This window comes from Antennarius striatus, chromosome 6 (genome assembly GCF_040054535.1).
Source record: "Antennarius striatus isolate MH-2024 chromosome 6, ASM4005453v1, whole genome shotgun sequence".
Classification (NCBI taxonomy): Eukaryota; Metazoa; Chordata; class Actinopteri; order Lophiiformes; family Antennariidae; genus Antennarius; species Antennarius striatus.
Genome location: NC_090781.1, coordinates 4,370,145 through 4,387,756, shown reverse-complemented (window position 1 = coordinate 4,387,756; position 17,612 = coordinate 4,370,145). Strand labels below are relative to the sequence as shown.

The window sequence follows — 17,612 nt, the reverse complement described above, 5'->3', positions numbered from 1 at the left end:
TGTGTGTGAGTGTGTGTGAGTGTGTGAGTGTGTAAGAAAGAGAGAGATTAATTGTAACAATTGATTTGTTACAATTTAAGTGTCTCTCATTATTACCTCTGTTGTGTCCTGGAGGTGTGTGAGACACCGTCTGACATGCAGTTGTGATAGCTATAGAGGGACACACTGGACAGAAGTTGAAGGGGGCATGTTGCACAGTCATCTGTTTCATGGGAAAGCTATTTTCACAGTAAAGAACCTAAAGAATAAAGTTGCAAAAATAAAATACGTCCATTAAGGAGAGAGCATTTTATCACCGCTGGTTTGCATGTTTGGGTTTTAAGAAATGATTGCTCAAAAAATCAGATTACATTTGAATGATATTTATTTTTCAAGAAAGGAAGAATCAATTCCATTTTAGTGGTGATCCAGATCATCATCTAGATGACATTGTTTTTTAACATTGCAAGGACGAGAAATGTTTTTCAAATGTGATCTTCAAAAGTTTCCTTTGGGAAATATTGGGATTTTTTTCTCCACTAAATATCAAACTAAAAATTACACCAATGTGATTCCGAATCCTATTGGTAGGTTTTCATCGTCAATGAGTCATAATAAGATTGATTTATAGAACTGTTGTCCACTGAGTGATGTTTAGTTTGTGCTTTTTGTCTCAGTCTGCTGCTCATAAAAGAAAATTGAATCCAATTTTCCTGAAACACAATTTTTTCTTATACTCTCAAACTATGTTCATAATCATCAGGGATGCTCCACACCTTTGTTGAGAAGCTGTTATGCAATAAAAAGTTGATTTTCAAGTTTTTCTCTTCATCATCATCCAAACAATTATTGTAGCTGAATACCACTTCCCTCTGTGTTCAGTTTGTACAACAGAATGAAAATGAATCTTTCATGTCTAAACTGTACCAAGAGAAATGCAGCGTGTAATTTTCCATCAACCTGGATATAGAAATTAAATATAGCAGCTATAAAAAAGTGAAAATGATCACAGTGCCGGTGGTGTGTGAGTAAATAGTTCAGGTTTTAAGGATAAATAAAGGATCAATGGATTTGTAATGATTCATAATATCAAGAATATTGACTAAAATTGAAATTACCAACGGTACAGTCGGAACAATGCAGTCTTTCTTCATGAGTGACAAGCTCATAAGTGTTCACATTCCTCTGCAGTGATATCACTGACAAATTCTTCGGAGCTGTGGTTCTCACTATATCATCAGCCAAACGTTCGTGGGATTTGTGATTTTTAAAATTCGAACTTTTCAAAGGACGTGTTTTACGGTCAGAACGAATAATAGGAACAATTAGAACAAGGAAAACTATTCATTCATGGGATTTTTGCTTGTTTATTTGTTTTTGTGTATTGGTCTGAAACAGAGTAGAAACCCTACCCTTTACCCATGACCAACAGCAGCTATACCTTAACACCTATCAGTAATATGATAAATCTAAGTGGTGATAGGTGTTCATAAAGATCGTTCTAATTACTTTCAACATTTTGAATTTAAGCCAATATTGACACGATAGTGAAGTTTTTCAGGCTGCCTTGTAGGTTCCAATGTCATGTCAAATTATCAACGCTGTCAATCATGAAAGTAGAAAGCAAAGAAAAACCCACCTTTCTGCCAAAGCCATCATAATGTAAACTGTTTCCGACTGGCATTAGAAAGAAGAAAAGGACTGGGCCATGACCGTGAAAAATGTGTCTAATTCAATTTGTACCACCATGAGGAGATCATCAATATCAATATTGATATCTTCATGTGTGACCATGAAGATATTGCCTATAAAACCACGTAATTCCGTAATCATGTAAACTTACTCTTAACATTTATTATCAACGGTTTATCGTTTATTTAAATCAAACTTTTCCATAACAAAAACTCTGGATCTATTTTGGTCTATATATAAATTTGCACCTTTCATACATGCATTTAAAAGTCCCTGAATCAGTGACCTAACACGATCAACAGAAAAGAAAGAAAAAAATTACTGTTTTATCAGGATATGGTTTCACAAAAGTGGATTTGTGACACACGCGTTTCAACAATTACTGTCGAACAATCACTCTGACAGTAGAAGGTTTTACAACAGCAGACAGTGAAATCAAACATTAATACTGTATGTTTGAGCGACCACAGCAAGTCATCTCCACACGACTCAGACATAAAATCACGAGCGATGAAGAGACACCGGCTGTCAATGTAGTGCTCATTCAACAGATAAATCGTTGAGTTATAATATGTTATGGAATATTAACAGCCAATGAAAATGGTTTTGAGTTAACTATAAACATATGACCTTAACTCTCAAACAAAGCAGAATCTCCTCAGACTGAGCCTTTCAGGATTATCATGATCAGCATGAAGGAGAATCTTCACCAACGGAGTGAAAATGAGCTTCATATCACTTCAGTGCTTCTGTCCATATTGTCACACTTCTCTTCTGTCTCTTCGACTCTCTGCTGCCAGTCTGCACTGCTATCAAATGATGACTTTATAATACCTGGGTGCAGATTTAGCTGCAGGTAGAGATAAGTTGTGCTTCCAAGTGGAGTTGTTGATCCAATTTTAAAGAACTTGTGTGCTATTCTTTTTTTATTTTTATTTTTTCAGGTCGTCTTGTAAATTAGACTTGTTCTCAACTGACTTACCTAGTTACATAAAGGTTAGATTCATGAATAAAAACTTTCTAAAACTAGTGTTGCTTTCCACCTCTATCCCATTGTAGATACAATACAATGATATCAAAAATTGCAAAATTTATTTTTGATGAAGTTTTAAGTGTTGTTGAATTTTGAAACTTGGTTTACTTTTGAAGCAGATCCGAGTACGTCACATTCTGGACATCTTGTGTTTGTTGGTATCTGATTGTTTAGATCTCAACAGGGCAGAGGGTTGACATCAGGCGTTTTTAGCTGAAGACCTCTGGGTTGAATGATTCATGTAAAGAGCAAGCTGCAGCTAAAAATCCTCATCCTTTTTCATCGAGACCAAACATCATGGTCCTCTGTAAACTGTGCAAACCAGATGTTTTTTCACATAAATACAAAGGAAATGCACAAGAGCTTGCAGCAAAAACAAAATTGTGTTATGAGAAGATTAACACATAAAAAATGTTTCTGCTAATACATCATTTTGTATTAGAAGTAATAAAATGGTCTTGTCAGCTTTTGCACCAAAATAATAAACATCATTGCTAGAAAATGCAACAATATCGTGATAGGTGTACCACTGAATCTTTTTCAGTATTAAATTCAAAATTATAGTAGCTCCAAATTTGTTTTGAAAATGTTTACAAAACTAACTGGTTTATATAAATCATATATGTCACTGATAATATCGTAATACCTTAAATAAGCACACATAACTGAAGGTTAATGTCTAAATTGAAGACTTAACTAAACATTTCAATCCAACAGAAAGGACACACATCAAAAGAAAGCTTTCTGCCTGGTTCAAAGTTCACAGAGGTTATCCAGCATTCAACACATCAGCAATGCAAAGAGTGTCAGGACACTTCTCCATTCTTTATCACTGCATGAACAGAGAATCCAGCAGATCAAGTGAATGTCACAGCAGAAATAGTCAAATACTTTCAGTAGCGATTTCCAAACCTACATTGACATTCTGTAAATTTGTCAGATTAACTTTACCAACCTTTCCAATCATTAACTGCTTCCTCACTTCTTAGTAGATTTGTCCTCCAGTCAGGTTTTCTCACTCAGACCTGCAACCCCTGTGTGCTTCATGCCCCTTCACCCTAACAGTGAGCCACTTTGTCTAAATATGTATGGAAATGGTTGATGGGCTGGTTCCAGATTTTTTGGCAGCTCAGAAATATCATCCTCATTCTGCATGTGTGCGTGTCTTTGGCACTCGTCCAGGCTAGCCCAGGAAGATGTTATACAGAAAGACAAACCTGCCGCAACAGGTTCCAAAAGATCAACTGGTGCAGTCACTGGCAGCTGGCAGGGCTCTCTTCCTTCCATAAGTCTGCTTTACCTGACTGAATGGTTACTTGTCTGAATGGGACATAAGATACACTACTAATAACAGTCAGCTCGCCTATGGCAAAGACTGTCACAGGCTGAATTTAATATGCTGTACCTCATTTCAACTGCTGTTGAAACAAACATGTACATGTAAACAGTAAGGTTCATTTGTGCATTTAATACATGGAAGAAAACAAACAAACAAACATAAGCAGTCAATCTGGAAGTTTCTGTTTCTGATTCTAACGTAAAATCCTATGTCATAACTCACAGACATATCCGCTATACAGGCTGTTGTCTTCTCTACAGGAGTCAAAATCCCCTTTAAAACCTTTTAAGATGCTCCTTCAGGGCATCGTTTTTGAGCATATTCCTAGGGAGCTTAAATTTAGGTTCTTCTATGAAAGCTACAGTTACAGCATTAGGTTCAAGGATTAAAGAGAGGAAGGGAAATAAAGCAGAACATAGTGGAGGGAGAGGGAGTAAAGGTATGTTAATACAGGTAGATTCCTATCCTATCCTCCCAATGAACCAGGAAAACAGTGCTAACCTTAGCTCACAGCTATATTTGAAGAAACTCTGACCTTATCAAGACGGTGAGAGATTGATAGAGAGAGGGGTACATGCTTGGTTACAGACTGAATAAACTCAGGGTGAAGCTACTGCTGACGGCTCTTTCTGCCAAGATGGAGCTCCACAGGAGGATGGAGAGAATGCGTGGGGCATTTTAGAGAAAGTGACATTGTCTTTCGAGAAATATTTGCCCAACTATGTAAATACAATATCATGTCTTCACAAGAGCTTTAAACTAAGCTTTAAAAGCACTGATGTGAATTTTTACAACCTTGAACTCAACTCAAGACTCCAGAATCTTGGACAAAAAATTCTGGATATCAGGTTGCTTGATCATAAATGAAAGTGTGACCAATAGATATGACAATTCTGAAAGCATCCAATATCTATAAAGAAAACCCTGCTATATTGATCTCAGCGGCTGGTCATGTCAAAATTATTTATTTGTACAATACAGGATGCACCAGGCCCTCCAGGTACTTTCCAAGAAGAGTAAGGCTGACTCTTTATTCTATAGAGACCCAGCAATCCCCCATGAGCAAGCCCATAATGACAGCTGGAGAGGAATCACGCACCTTTAACAGACAGAAACCTTAACCAGATCCCAACTCAAGGCGGGCAGGTTTCTGCTTTGACCAGTTATTGTGGTAGAAATAGAGAGAGCAACAGGGAATCTTCCTTCCATCCAAGTACTTTGTTGAAGACAAAAAGATCACAATCTCTTCTTCTTCCTCTGGCTTTTTTTCTGCTCTGTGGGTCACGGGTCTGCTGGTCACAGGCCAGAGACGGGGTACACCCCGGACGCATCGGCAGTGCGTCACCGCACCAAATTGGGAATCAACAGCCAGTTTAAGTGATGAAATGGAATGAAGGTCTCATGTGGAGTCACACCAATTATGATGAAGTCATCATATATCTTAACCTTGATAATTCACCTCGGTGATCTCACAGTTAGAACAACACTCCACTTCTCTCCAGACATTTAGCAAAAGAGAAATCTGCAGGGTGATGAACACAGGAGAATTTATGTTTTATTCTACAGGGTACATTAGGACTAATTCACTTTTTATTTATACAGAGCATTGAAAAGACAGTAAAATAAAATCCTTGTTCCATATTTTATGTCATCAGAGACAATGATTTATGAGTGTCTTTTAAAAACTTGTCCCTGAGGCAGCATGATCTATCACTGGCTTCACTTTTTGACACTGAGTGAGGTTATGTGAATTCATCAATTTTTGTCCAAGGGACAGGTCATAATAAAATGTACAGCTGTTCCAAAAATGACTGTGCTTGTCATGTTTAATGTTACATTTCATCACCAAATCAGGTCCCATATATACAAGTCGAAAATGCAAAGAACAGGTTGTAACAATTTCCAGTGAGGATGAGATGATTGGTATTCATCATACATGAAGGTCCTTAAAGCTAAAAGCCCCAGCCCTATACTCTAATCAACTGGAGCTTTTAAACAGAAGACACACTGCAGCATTGTTACACTGCTTGTTACGATCCGTTTAAAAGGTATATGGTGCACTGGGACAGAGATAATTGTGTTGGGGTTGGAAACGAACCGAAGTAATTAAAATAAGAAGAAAGATGCGTGACATAACTTAAGATGTCGCCTTACCTCTGATAGCTGATATCCATCACACCTCCATTAACTTCCATTGGCATGAGAAACACTTTTACTGAGCATTGGCTTTCCCTTTAAACAATGCAGTGCTCCAGTCAACTGGAAGAATGGCCACTAGATTAAACGAAATGTTTTGGATTTTATAACTGCTCACACCTTTGACCTCTGTGTACAGTAGAGATACACAGTTATATTTGAAAATCCCTTTTGCTCCCGGCCTTCACGCAGACACAAGGACTCCTGCCAATGAATTTATTGAAATGTTTTCAATCTGTGTCCTGAAAATTGATTTTCCTTACCTTCAATCATTTTGCCTTTCCCCCACTTTGACCCTTTAAAGGGCTTAGCCTTCTTTCCCCTTGACTCTACTTGAATCAACTTTGGACCCAGTGGTCCTAATCCAATGGATGACAATGGGATTTGATTCTACCATCAAATTTAACTCACTCAGAAATTACTGCAGCATCACTATTCAAAATACATATTTTCTTGTAAGCTGAATATTCACTCAGGAACTGCTTCTGCATTCAAACTATATGCAACACAGTGGGCATAATTATCACTTTGATTCTGTCCAGTCTGAGGATCATGATTACGCTTCTGACCATACAGTATATCATATTTATTTACATACCATAATTTTATTTTCATAAAATAGTATAAAATGAAATATCAGTATGATGTAAAAACAACCTTAGAGATATCTTTATGTTGTGTAAACATGTATCACATTAGGATACACTGTTTATTACAGCTGGTATGAGAGCTCCATATATAATCTTACACTGTGCTTCTCAACAATCCAGAATGTCATCTGCCTCCATTAACACTCTGTTACCACACCAATAGTCAAGTAAATGTCTTGTACGTGAAAAAGACCTGTTACTGCTGAGCTGATATGATTGGTTAAAAAATTTATATAAATATACAAGACTTAGAAGGGAATCCAGTCAGCATGTCCAGCGGGATTGTGAAGAACATGTCGTCTTCATAGCGAGAAAAATATTGAAACCTGCATTGAAGGTCCTGCTGCTGGAAATCAAGGACAGCGTCTGACGCACATCAGGCTGGTTCATTCATATTTAAATAAAAATGTGAAGTCACCTGCCACTCCAATCCTCCAGTGGTACAATGTGGATAAATAAACAGATAATTCCCCTCTCCCACTGTCTATCCCTGTCTCCGCTTTTCTGAGCTCATTTTCATGGGCTTTCAGTGACATTAGCCCAACTGGGAAAGGTATTTAGCTGGAACATGGCCACACCCCATGTGTTAATGGCGATGTTGATGGTTATGACTCCTAGAAAGTTCAGGATGAATCCAGCTTTGGCCTGAAATAAGCAGAAAAAATAATCAACATGTATAAAATCAGATTTGGAATCTGATCCAATGCCATACAGTTTTATCAGTCCTTATATAGCAAACTAATAATATTACTAATTTTTTAACACCACATTGTTGAAATTCTGAGCATGTCTATATCGCATTTGCTGCTCTGTCTCCATGAGTTTAGTAATAATCTATTTATTATTCAGGATATTGCATGTGTGCAAATAGATAATAATGATGAGATATAAGGATTAATATAAGCTGCTTATCTAAAATTGGATATGAGTCTTTATACAAAACACTGGGTGCATGGCAAGACATTCGCCTATAGATCTCCATCAAAGGTCTTACCATGTCCATGACTTTGAGGTTGCCATAGGAGAAGGCGATGGCGTTGGGTGGAGTAGCTACAGGTAGCATGAAGGCCAGTGAGGCTGCGATGGTGCAGGGGAACATGACGTACAGTGGGTGTACCTCAATGGCAGTGGCCTGGGTGTTAATAAATTAAGCGAGAGTTACGCATGCTAACCAGGCAAACGTACATCTGGAGAGGCCCCGTAGTGAAGGCCTGCTGTGGACAGTTTTAACAATGCAATTGACTGAATTCCCCCCCTGAGGGATTAATGAAATTGTTTCTTCTTCTCTGATATCAATGCTTTGGATCTTGTTTTTATAAGTGATTTATTATCAAGCAATTATCTATGGTTTCATTTTGCAAATAACACCCTAGCTTGACACAATGACTGGAAGTAGTCGGAAACAATTATCCTAACAACATCTCTAAAGCTCGAGACTGACATGTGTCTCATTTGCGTGTACCATAGACAAAAAGAAACATTTAGAAATTGAGTGATATGTTATGTCTTACCATGGAGGCCAGGATTGGCAGGAAGAGAGTGGTGGTGGCGGTGTTGCTGGAGCATTCAGTGAACATGGCCACCAGCAGACACAGCAGGATGGAGATGGCAAAAGGAGGGATACTCTGCAGTGGTATGAGACTTTCTCCCAGCCACAGAGAAAGTCCTGATTTCTTTGATCAAGAACAATCATGATCATCAAGACATCCAAAGAGAGGATCACCTGCAGAAGAATGAAGATTAGATGATCAGTTGCATTACCTCACTTCCATGGGCCAGTGCAAAGCCTCCTCCCAAAAGCAAAAGGATGTTCCAAGGCATCTTTTCATGGACGACGTCCCAAGTAAGCAGGGGTGTAGGTGCTTGAGTGGGGGCCCCTACAGAAGGAGGAGGAAAAAGATGAAAGCAGATAATAGTTAATATTCACCTACTAGTTTGGACAGTCATAAAAAAAAAAAACAGAGCTTCTATTATCTAAAGATAAGATGCCGTGACCATAAATACACTCCACAAAGATAAGAGAAAATGTGACAAACAGGTACACCATTAAATGATCATCAAAATGCGATGTTGTAACTGGATTCGTACTTTCAAACCAGATTTTGTTTCCTCCAATATGAGAGGGATTTGGCACCTCGGAGTCTGTGTTAAAGCTTTTAAAGTGGGAGTGTGTCACGAGTCAGTGTACAAAACATGCTGCTACATTTTGACGAGCCATGAAAGACCTGTTCAGGAGCAGGACATGCCTAACTTAAGTTACCGAGGGCAAAAAAAAAAAAATCATTGATATAATATCGGTTTGGCTGTATTTGGTGCAGCATGAACTGTTGTTCTCGCTGACCTTGACAGTATCAGGATTCAAGTCAGGAAGAAGTCGGGATAAGGTCTATTAGAAAGCACTGAATCAGCAAGATTATTTGTCAAGGATAGTAAAAGTTATTGACTCTGTGTCAGTTACATACACAGATAGAGAGGACAGGCGTGATATTAAAACTGCTCTCCTACTGTATTTTCATGGGGCAAACCTGCCACAACCTGTAGCAAACAGTGAAGGAGATAAAACGGAAAACGAACACCCCTGATGTCACCACAGTTAGGTTTAGTTTTGAATTTATTTATTTTTTTGCTTTATTTCTCTGTTTGATTTTCCGCTTATATATTGCAGGAAATTCTTTCGCCCAACTCATCTCTCTCCGCTGTGCTTAAAATATTGTTTGTTCAATCATCACATCACAAGCTTGTGTATTTCTGAGAAAGCAGTACTCAATGAAAACATTGTGTTGATTATGATTTTTTTACTATGAAGCATCTATGTTATGACATTGAGTGATATTGTTTTCCGTTTTTTGGGGTAATTGAAATGTATTTCATTCATTGAATACATATTTATTGAACACAAACTTTTTATTCAGATAACAAATAATGATAAATAATCACGTGGCAGTTGACCTACCATCTCTTGACATTAAAAAAAATCCTGGTAAGTTAGACGGGATGCAGAAGAAGAGTCCTGACATTAATATGGCCACTGTGCCATCCGTGACGTACCTGTTGAGACAGCACAGAAAATGTTGTTTTGTACCGAGCTACCTGCATCAACCTGACAAATTCAAAGATTAATTATCTTGAAAATCCCATGCTTTATACACACAAATAAACAACAAACTCCTCCTTATTTATTTACCGTCTACAGTATGCCCCAGTCAACTGTTCACTCATCATCACTTTCACTGAGTATGAGTATGAGAGCAGCTCTCTATACTCACGTTTTGTCTTTGTTGAAGAGCACAGTTGCCCAGCCGGGTATGAACCCAGGCTCCCTGGTGAACCACAGAAGAACCAGCAAGAAGAAGATAACCAGCACACAGCCCTCAGCGAAGCTCATCCTGCCCAACTTTCTGTGCTCGTCTTGGATTACCTTATATCCCTCCTTGTCACTATGTTTCTGAGCACCACATCCAAAAGACTCCTTAAAACTGGAAACCACAATAATGCGCAATTTAATTTAATCTTGTATTCATGAAGCTGATTCTGTATGTGTCACAATAAAATTATAATAGAGAGCAACTACAGACTCACTTGAAACCCAAAAACATAAACTGCAGCCACAGCCAAGACAGGGCGAGCATGAGAACCATGTTGGGAAACGCAAAGCCAAACCAGCTTGCAAAATTGATTATGCCTCCATTATTTGGAAAGAGTCTGTTGATTAAAAAAAAAAAACAAAAAAAACAAAAAACATTACACATAGTTACAGTTACTGTCATCCTTTATCAGAAGTCAAACTTTTGGCTGAACTGTCCAGTGAGATTAGTAAATATCCAAGTGTCATGTCGTACTCATCAATCTGGCCTTTCATAATGACGTTGGGTGTGGTTCCAGTGAGGGTTGCTGTCCCACCAATGCTGGCAGCATAACAGACACTCAGACTCATGCCTTTCATCAGTTTTGTGTATTTCTGCTCTCTCATCAGTCTACGGAGTTCTGCCTCTGGGCTCCTGTCACAATTCTCCAGAGGGACACATCTCACACCTTCAGCATTTGAAAAGACATGTTGACACGAAGAACAAGAAACATCTAGCTTGTGATTTGAATATGATTACTGTTTTTTACTATACTATTCATTTTATTTCTATACTTATTTATGATTTTCTATTTGTATATTCTTGGTGGGTTATTTATTAATCTTTCTATTTGGTGTTGTACTACTTTCTATGTGCTGGTGCTTTCTGTGTGCTTTTTCTGTGTTTTGTGTACTTCCTGTGCTGTGTGCAAAGGAGAAATGAATTTCCCTGACGGAACCTCCTTAAGAGATAAATAAAGTTATACTCTCTCTATTTGGGTTTCAGTGTAGGTTTTGGTAGGTTTTATTATTATTTAACCTAGTTACAAAAAATATTTCATTGGATTTTAAGAGTTCTATGAATGCTTGGTATGACAGGTCTTCAGTGAGGCTTGCAAAAGCTTATATATCAGATAAGCTAACCAAAATCATCTTATATCAACTTATAATGCAGACATTCATTTACCAGAGGTGACGTTATTTTGTACCGGGGTTTTGCTGTTCTCATCTTTATCTGCATCTGCAAAACATCATAGACCAACAGTAAATCAAAAAAGGAAAAAGGTAACTGATATTTTTTTTCTTTCAAACATGCATGCACACAGACACACATACACACACACCTATGTTGATACTGCTGTCATTTAGATAAATCTTCTTATGATATACTTCTGTGGTGTCACTCATCTCGAAAGCCTGGTTCTCCTGGCCATCCTTTGCAGCAGTCGGGTCATAATCCCTTTGCTCGGCATTCGCCTCCGTGTCGCACAGCTGCTGCAGCACAGCGTTGGCGATGGGCAGCATCATGGCTGTCGAGGCGGTATTACTGATCCACATCGAGAGAAAGGCTGTGGTGCTCATGAAACCAATCATGAGCCTGGAAAAGATGCGAGAAAATTAATTTGATAAAAATTAGAGGGTCATGATCCGTGTGTGTCCACATAAGTACATTAATGTGTGTGTAAGTATCTTACAGAGAAGGTTTCACCCCCACAACGAGCAGAACCTGAAGTGCGATCCTCCTGTGCAGGTTCCAGTGCTCAACGGCGATGGCCACAAGCAACCCCCCAATAAAAAGCATGTTGGAGTCTTTCAGGTACTGGATACAAACCTGGACCGGGTAAGAAAATGTAAAGAAAAATATGCATTGATCATTAAAAAAAAGCAGATAACAAAACTCATCCTATTTCATATAGGTCACCAATTCATATATATATTTGGAATTACCTCCCCTGATTCCATGACTCCCATCATGGGGAAGAGAATGACCGGCAGCAGGGCTGTCACAGCCAGGGGGATACACTCCGTACACCAGTACAGTGCCATTAGGATTATTGCATAGCCACATTTTGCCTGCTGTAATGTCAAACAAGAACAATGTTGTTTAATACGACACATGTTACACGTGCCTAACAATGATTGTTTGTACTCGACACATGTATGTGACACATGTGGAAAAACTGTAAGTAAACCTTTAATATACCAGAAACCTCTTTAACTTGGCAAACCTACTGTCAGGTCAGTAACGAGAATAACAAGACATACTGCTAAAAAATTCCCGACAGTAATTAAACTTTACACAACTTTTATAGTTTTGGAAGCTGATAGACAAGACTATTTTACACAAAAGTAGTACATATGTTACAATTTCTAATCATTAGTGATGCTTAACAGTAAGGCAAAGTCAAATGATGAAGAAAATGTATATTTGTATGTGATTCATTTCATAGTTTACACATTGTCCAATGTCCGTTTATGGACTCTGTTAATATATACTAATATTAATCAATACATACTCTGTGTAAAAAACTTTATCACCTTATACAAAAACAAATAGTTGATAAAGAACCAATAACCATCACATGCTCCTCTTTATTATTGTTGACTACTAATTCACTGTGGTCAGCTGAGAGAAAAGAGAGATTGTGATCTTTGGTTTGAGCCTCTGAACAGGATCCTGCTGCTCAAGTCCTGATAAAGTCAAAGACTACTGAGTGGAAAGAGTCCCTGACTTAGGCCTGGCCTGGACGTTGCCATGGAAACGGTGCTAAAAACAATGTGCAAATGTACTTTGTGAACTACAGAAGTTTAATTTGGAATAAGTGAAAGATAGGAAAGGAATAAATGTGATTCAAAACCTATATAAAATAGATATAGTTAATAAGTTATTTATGTGAATGTAACCTACCCAGAACTGTTTTGTGTAGTTCAGTGGGTGTAAGACCTTTTTATTCACTTTCATCCTTCATCATGATTTAAACATGTCTGTCCAAAAACAAGTCACGACGTATTCTACTCAAATGACCCTTCTCTTCTGACCACAGTTTTATTACATCTTCAGTAAGGGTGGTGTGACCTTAGCACAGCGTTCTACCGGTGATCCCTTTGTGGTAGCAGTTATCTTACTAGTAGCAAAACACGTCTTATATAAGTTCAATATATGTTGAGGTGCAATAAAAAGTAACCAAGTTAGCGATGACAGGACTCCATTTTAATAGCTGACACATTCTATGCTGACACACTGTCTCACTATCTACCAGCTGTTGTGAAATGGACATTTCCAATAAAACTGGTGAAAAGGGGAGGCAGTGGCTCAGTGGTAAAGCGGGCGGCAGAGCGGGTCGTCCAATGTTCTGCGATCGGCGGTTCGATTCCCGCTCCCGCCCAAAGATGACACCCGGAGGTGAGCTGACAGTGGGAGTTGTCAGCTCACCTCCGGAGCACTGCCGAGGCACCCTTGAGCGAGGCGCCCTTGAGCGAGGCGCCGTCCCCCCTCACAAGCTGCTCATTTGGGCGCTCCACAAAAAGGGGCTGCCCGCCACTCTACCTCCCTTGCATGCCTACAGGCCCCCTTGTGTGGTTGTGTGAATTACGGGGCCTGTACACACTAACATGCATGTGATTGATAAGACTAACAAAAAAACCAGAGTGTGCATTCTTAATTCTTAATTTCCCTTCGGGGATTATAACAGTATATAAAATTATTAAATTAAAAAAAAAAAATTGAGTGCTACTGTTGTGCAGTCTGAACCCTGTCTGGGGATTTAAAGGACTGACAAACCTCATCTACTGCTCCTGGAACTGGACAATGTGTAGAGCTTTGTTGGTCATCTGTGGCATTTGTGTATTGGCCATGTGCAAATTTCAATGTTGATATTTTTTATTTTATTTTATTTTATTTTTTCTAACCAGAGTGAAGGACTGATCTGTCGCTTGTTGGATCAGTTACTACTGGAGACCACTATGTAGTAAAACATGGAGATAATGTGTCAGATTTTGCTCAGAAGGGTTAATTGTTCATTTATGTGTCCATATAAGGAGATCAATGGGTGTTATAGGTGATTTATGTATATCTGATACAAAACAGTTATGCATTATTAAGCTGAATAAGATAGTGGCAACGCTAAAATTGAAGTGACTGATAAGTAGATGTTCTCCAAAGTTCAAGTAAGTTTTCTTCAAAAAAATATTTTATTTTATTGTGGTAAAAGATTTGGGAAAAAAGGTGCTAAAATGATTATGCTTATACATAAATAGAAAATATTTGCATAGGAAAAGTACACAACTTTAAAGCATCATTCATGTGGTCATCTCACATAATGCTTATGTAATATGAATCAAATTGCAATAGTTTAAAAAAGAATCATCCACTACAGAACAATTTATTAATTCTATACCTTTACTTTTATTCATGGTTAGACAAACTAGTTCAGCAGGTCTAAATTCTGTTTAAAAAATCTAGTGAGAGGAAGACATATCTGTTTTTCTTACCGGGGTCGGGATGATCAACGGCAGAGGCAGAAGTAAAAGCGGTGCCAAGACTATTACAATGTAATTCCTATACCTCCACAGCCATGTATGACATCCAGCCATGGTCCAGGAGTTTTGATGGGTGGTTGACGGTACTGAAGAGTCGGAGAGAAATAAATGCTGCACTATCTAAGAGACGGTAACGGGTAAAAACTCACAGTATATATAGTGGTATGTGCTGTACATCACCCTAAAATCAGATTGAAAATTAACTTAAGAAAGGGCACTACATGTACATGGTGTTTTTCCATGATTAGAAGGGGCTAGATAAGAGAGATGATGAGGAGTAATAATCTGCAGAAAGTCTAATCTTTTTGTTCCTGCCTCTAAGAGGTGAGGGCTTTTATGTCTGTGCCAGGTGAAAAAGATAAGGACGGTATATATCAGGTATATCAGATCTATCACTCTCTATTAGGTCTATAATAATGTAAATACCTCTGACCAATTCAGGTGGCACTAAGAAGAATTACATCACTGACTGTCAAAGCAAGGACAGGTACAATGCACTGGAAGAAACATGCGACGCATCTCAAAATGGTCATCTCTAAAAGAAAATAAATGTATTGTCTGTGTCTTGAATAAAGATCAGGATTGAGAGCTCTAAGAAACATAAATCTCTTACAGTCCATAGTTATTAAGTGAAGTGTAAGAGTTAAAAATAAAATAAAAAATCTTGTGCTTCTCAAAATAATCCTTCCAGGTGGCTGAAAGGCAGACAGAACATCATTTTAGTGGATTTTGGAAAGGAACAGGTGAAGGGAGGCAGCTCTGTCCCAGGAGGCAGCTCTGATTGGCTGTGTTTTATGACCTGAGTTGATATTTAAGTGTTTTAAGTGCGGACAAAGTCCCTGACAGTTTCTGTGTGAGGAGAAACGCTTACATAGATATGTAACAAAGAAAAAAAAGAGAGAAAATAAGGAAACCTTCCAAGGATTAACCCTCATAAAAATAAACTTGTATTGAAAGGAGAAGTATTTTAGGGGGATTTTTGTTTGTGGGATCCCGCTTAATGGTTGGACAGGGCGTGTTTGGTATAAACAAGAAATTTAAATTAAAGGGTCTATTCACTTTCATGTTTTGCACCTATCAAAATCACATTGATAAATTTAATTTTGAGAAAGAATGAAAAGTCAATTCTAAAGTAAATTTAAAGGTATTCAGTCTGAAATTAATGCAGTTTTTTTTAGGCCCAGTGGCAGAAAAAAGGCAGACACATCCAAATTAAAGAGAGCAATTGTGTACAAATAACAAAAAAGATAGACAATACAAAGGTAAAAAATAAAAGCAAAACAAAGTCCAGGAATTAAGTATCTTATCCAGTTTCGGAGTGTACAAAATTTTCATCCGCTTTGCTGCTCGAGAAATGTCTTTTTTGTTTCATCTTTCTATCTACAATGGTTGTGAACTAACGAATGGACAGATGGACGAATAGACTAACAAAACAAACGGACGGACACACAAACGCTGACAATTACAATACGTCACCGCTTTGAAGCAGGATAGATAGATAGATAGATAGATAGATAGATAGATAGATAGATAGATAGATAGATAGATAGATAGATAGATAGATAGATAGATAGATAGATAGATAGATAGATAGATAGATAGATAGATAGATAGATAGATAGATAGATAGATAGATAGATACTTGTAACAAAACTAGTGAACATGACAAAATTGAAAGGTTAAAAATAGACCAATTTGTGTTTTTAAAATTAGATGCAATAAAATACAATTTCAAAAACGAAACAAATATGAAAAATATAATAAAAATCTCATTGCTTAATTTTCTTCCCGCTGACAGAGGAGTAACCCAAATAACTTAGTTAAAACTGTTAACTAGTTAATTTGGGTTAACAGATACATGGATGGATGGATGGATGGATGGATGGATGGATGAATGGATGGATGGATGGATGGATGGATGGATGGATGGATGGATGGATGGATGGATGGATAGATAGATAGATAGATAGATAGATAGATAGATAGATAGATAGATAGATAGATAGATAGATAGATAGATAGATAGATAGATAGATAGATAGATAGATAGATAGATAGATAGATAGATAGATAGATAGATACATAGATACATAGATACATAGATAGATAGATAGATAAAATAACATAAATAAAAATAAAAAGTGAAAGTGAAAATATCAGGAGGCCCACATGGTGGGTAAGGTACACCCTTTTTACAATGTAAGGCGTCACTATCTAATATCATAACATTACAACACCTTGGCCCCACTACACTGCAGCACAGGCTGACATCCCATCTCCTCCCCTCCATTCAACCGCGTGCTGACAGAGGCTGAGTAAGGATTCTGTTGTTTTCAGCAATGTGCCCATTGTGATAATTGCTAGTTAATCTCACTTAACTTTTGAAGCAAATTTACATCTACAGTATAAATATTAATTTCATACTGTGCTCTTAAAACTGAATCAGTTACACCTGTAGGAATTACCCTTATTATAGAAATAAATTATGCATTTAACTGAACACAATAAATGCAACCCACTACTTTGGGAAAAGCGGTTATTGACCATGAACGAATGAATGAACACGATGTGGGCCCGCAAAAGTTTTATGTCTGTAGAGGTTGTCTTCATTATCATACAAAGCTGTAACATACATTAGACACCTTTCATTGATGTTCTCTGTAGATTATTTGTCTTATTAACAGTGATATCACATTAAAACCTGTTCTAGATTATGTGAATATAACATAATTTCAAAGAAATGAGATCCTGACGACAGAATTACATTTTACAGGGAAGCTATAAATTGCAGTTCTTACCTTGTCCACACGGTGTCGCCAAATTGTCGCTTAACGTAAGAAG

At 37.7% G+C, this 17,612-nt stretch overlaps 1 protein-coding gene across 1 annotated transcript; it reads right to left on the bottom strand.

The window, feature by feature from the left end:
* Positions 1 to 7,405: 7,405 nt before the first annotated feature.
* LOC137596704 (solute carrier family 13 member 2-like) lies at positions 7,406 to 14,825 on the bottom strand. Its single transcript, XM_068317416.1, has 12 exons — positions 14,724 to 14,825; positions 12,180 to 12,308; positions 11,927 to 12,063; positions 11,576 to 11,829; positions 10,729 to 10,879; positions 10,469 to 10,591; positions 10,156 to 10,365; positions 9,843 to 9,937; positions 8,651 to 8,766; positions 8,401 to 8,562; positions 7,884 to 8,021; positions 7,406 to 7,534 (listed from the first exon to the last, which is right to left on the bottom strand). Exons 1-12 carry the CDS (start codon positions 14,823 to 14,825, stop codon positions 7,406 to 7,408), a joined length of 1,746 nt encoding a protein of 581 aa, XP_068173517.1.
* Positions 14,826 to 17,612: the final 2,787 nt, after the last annotated feature.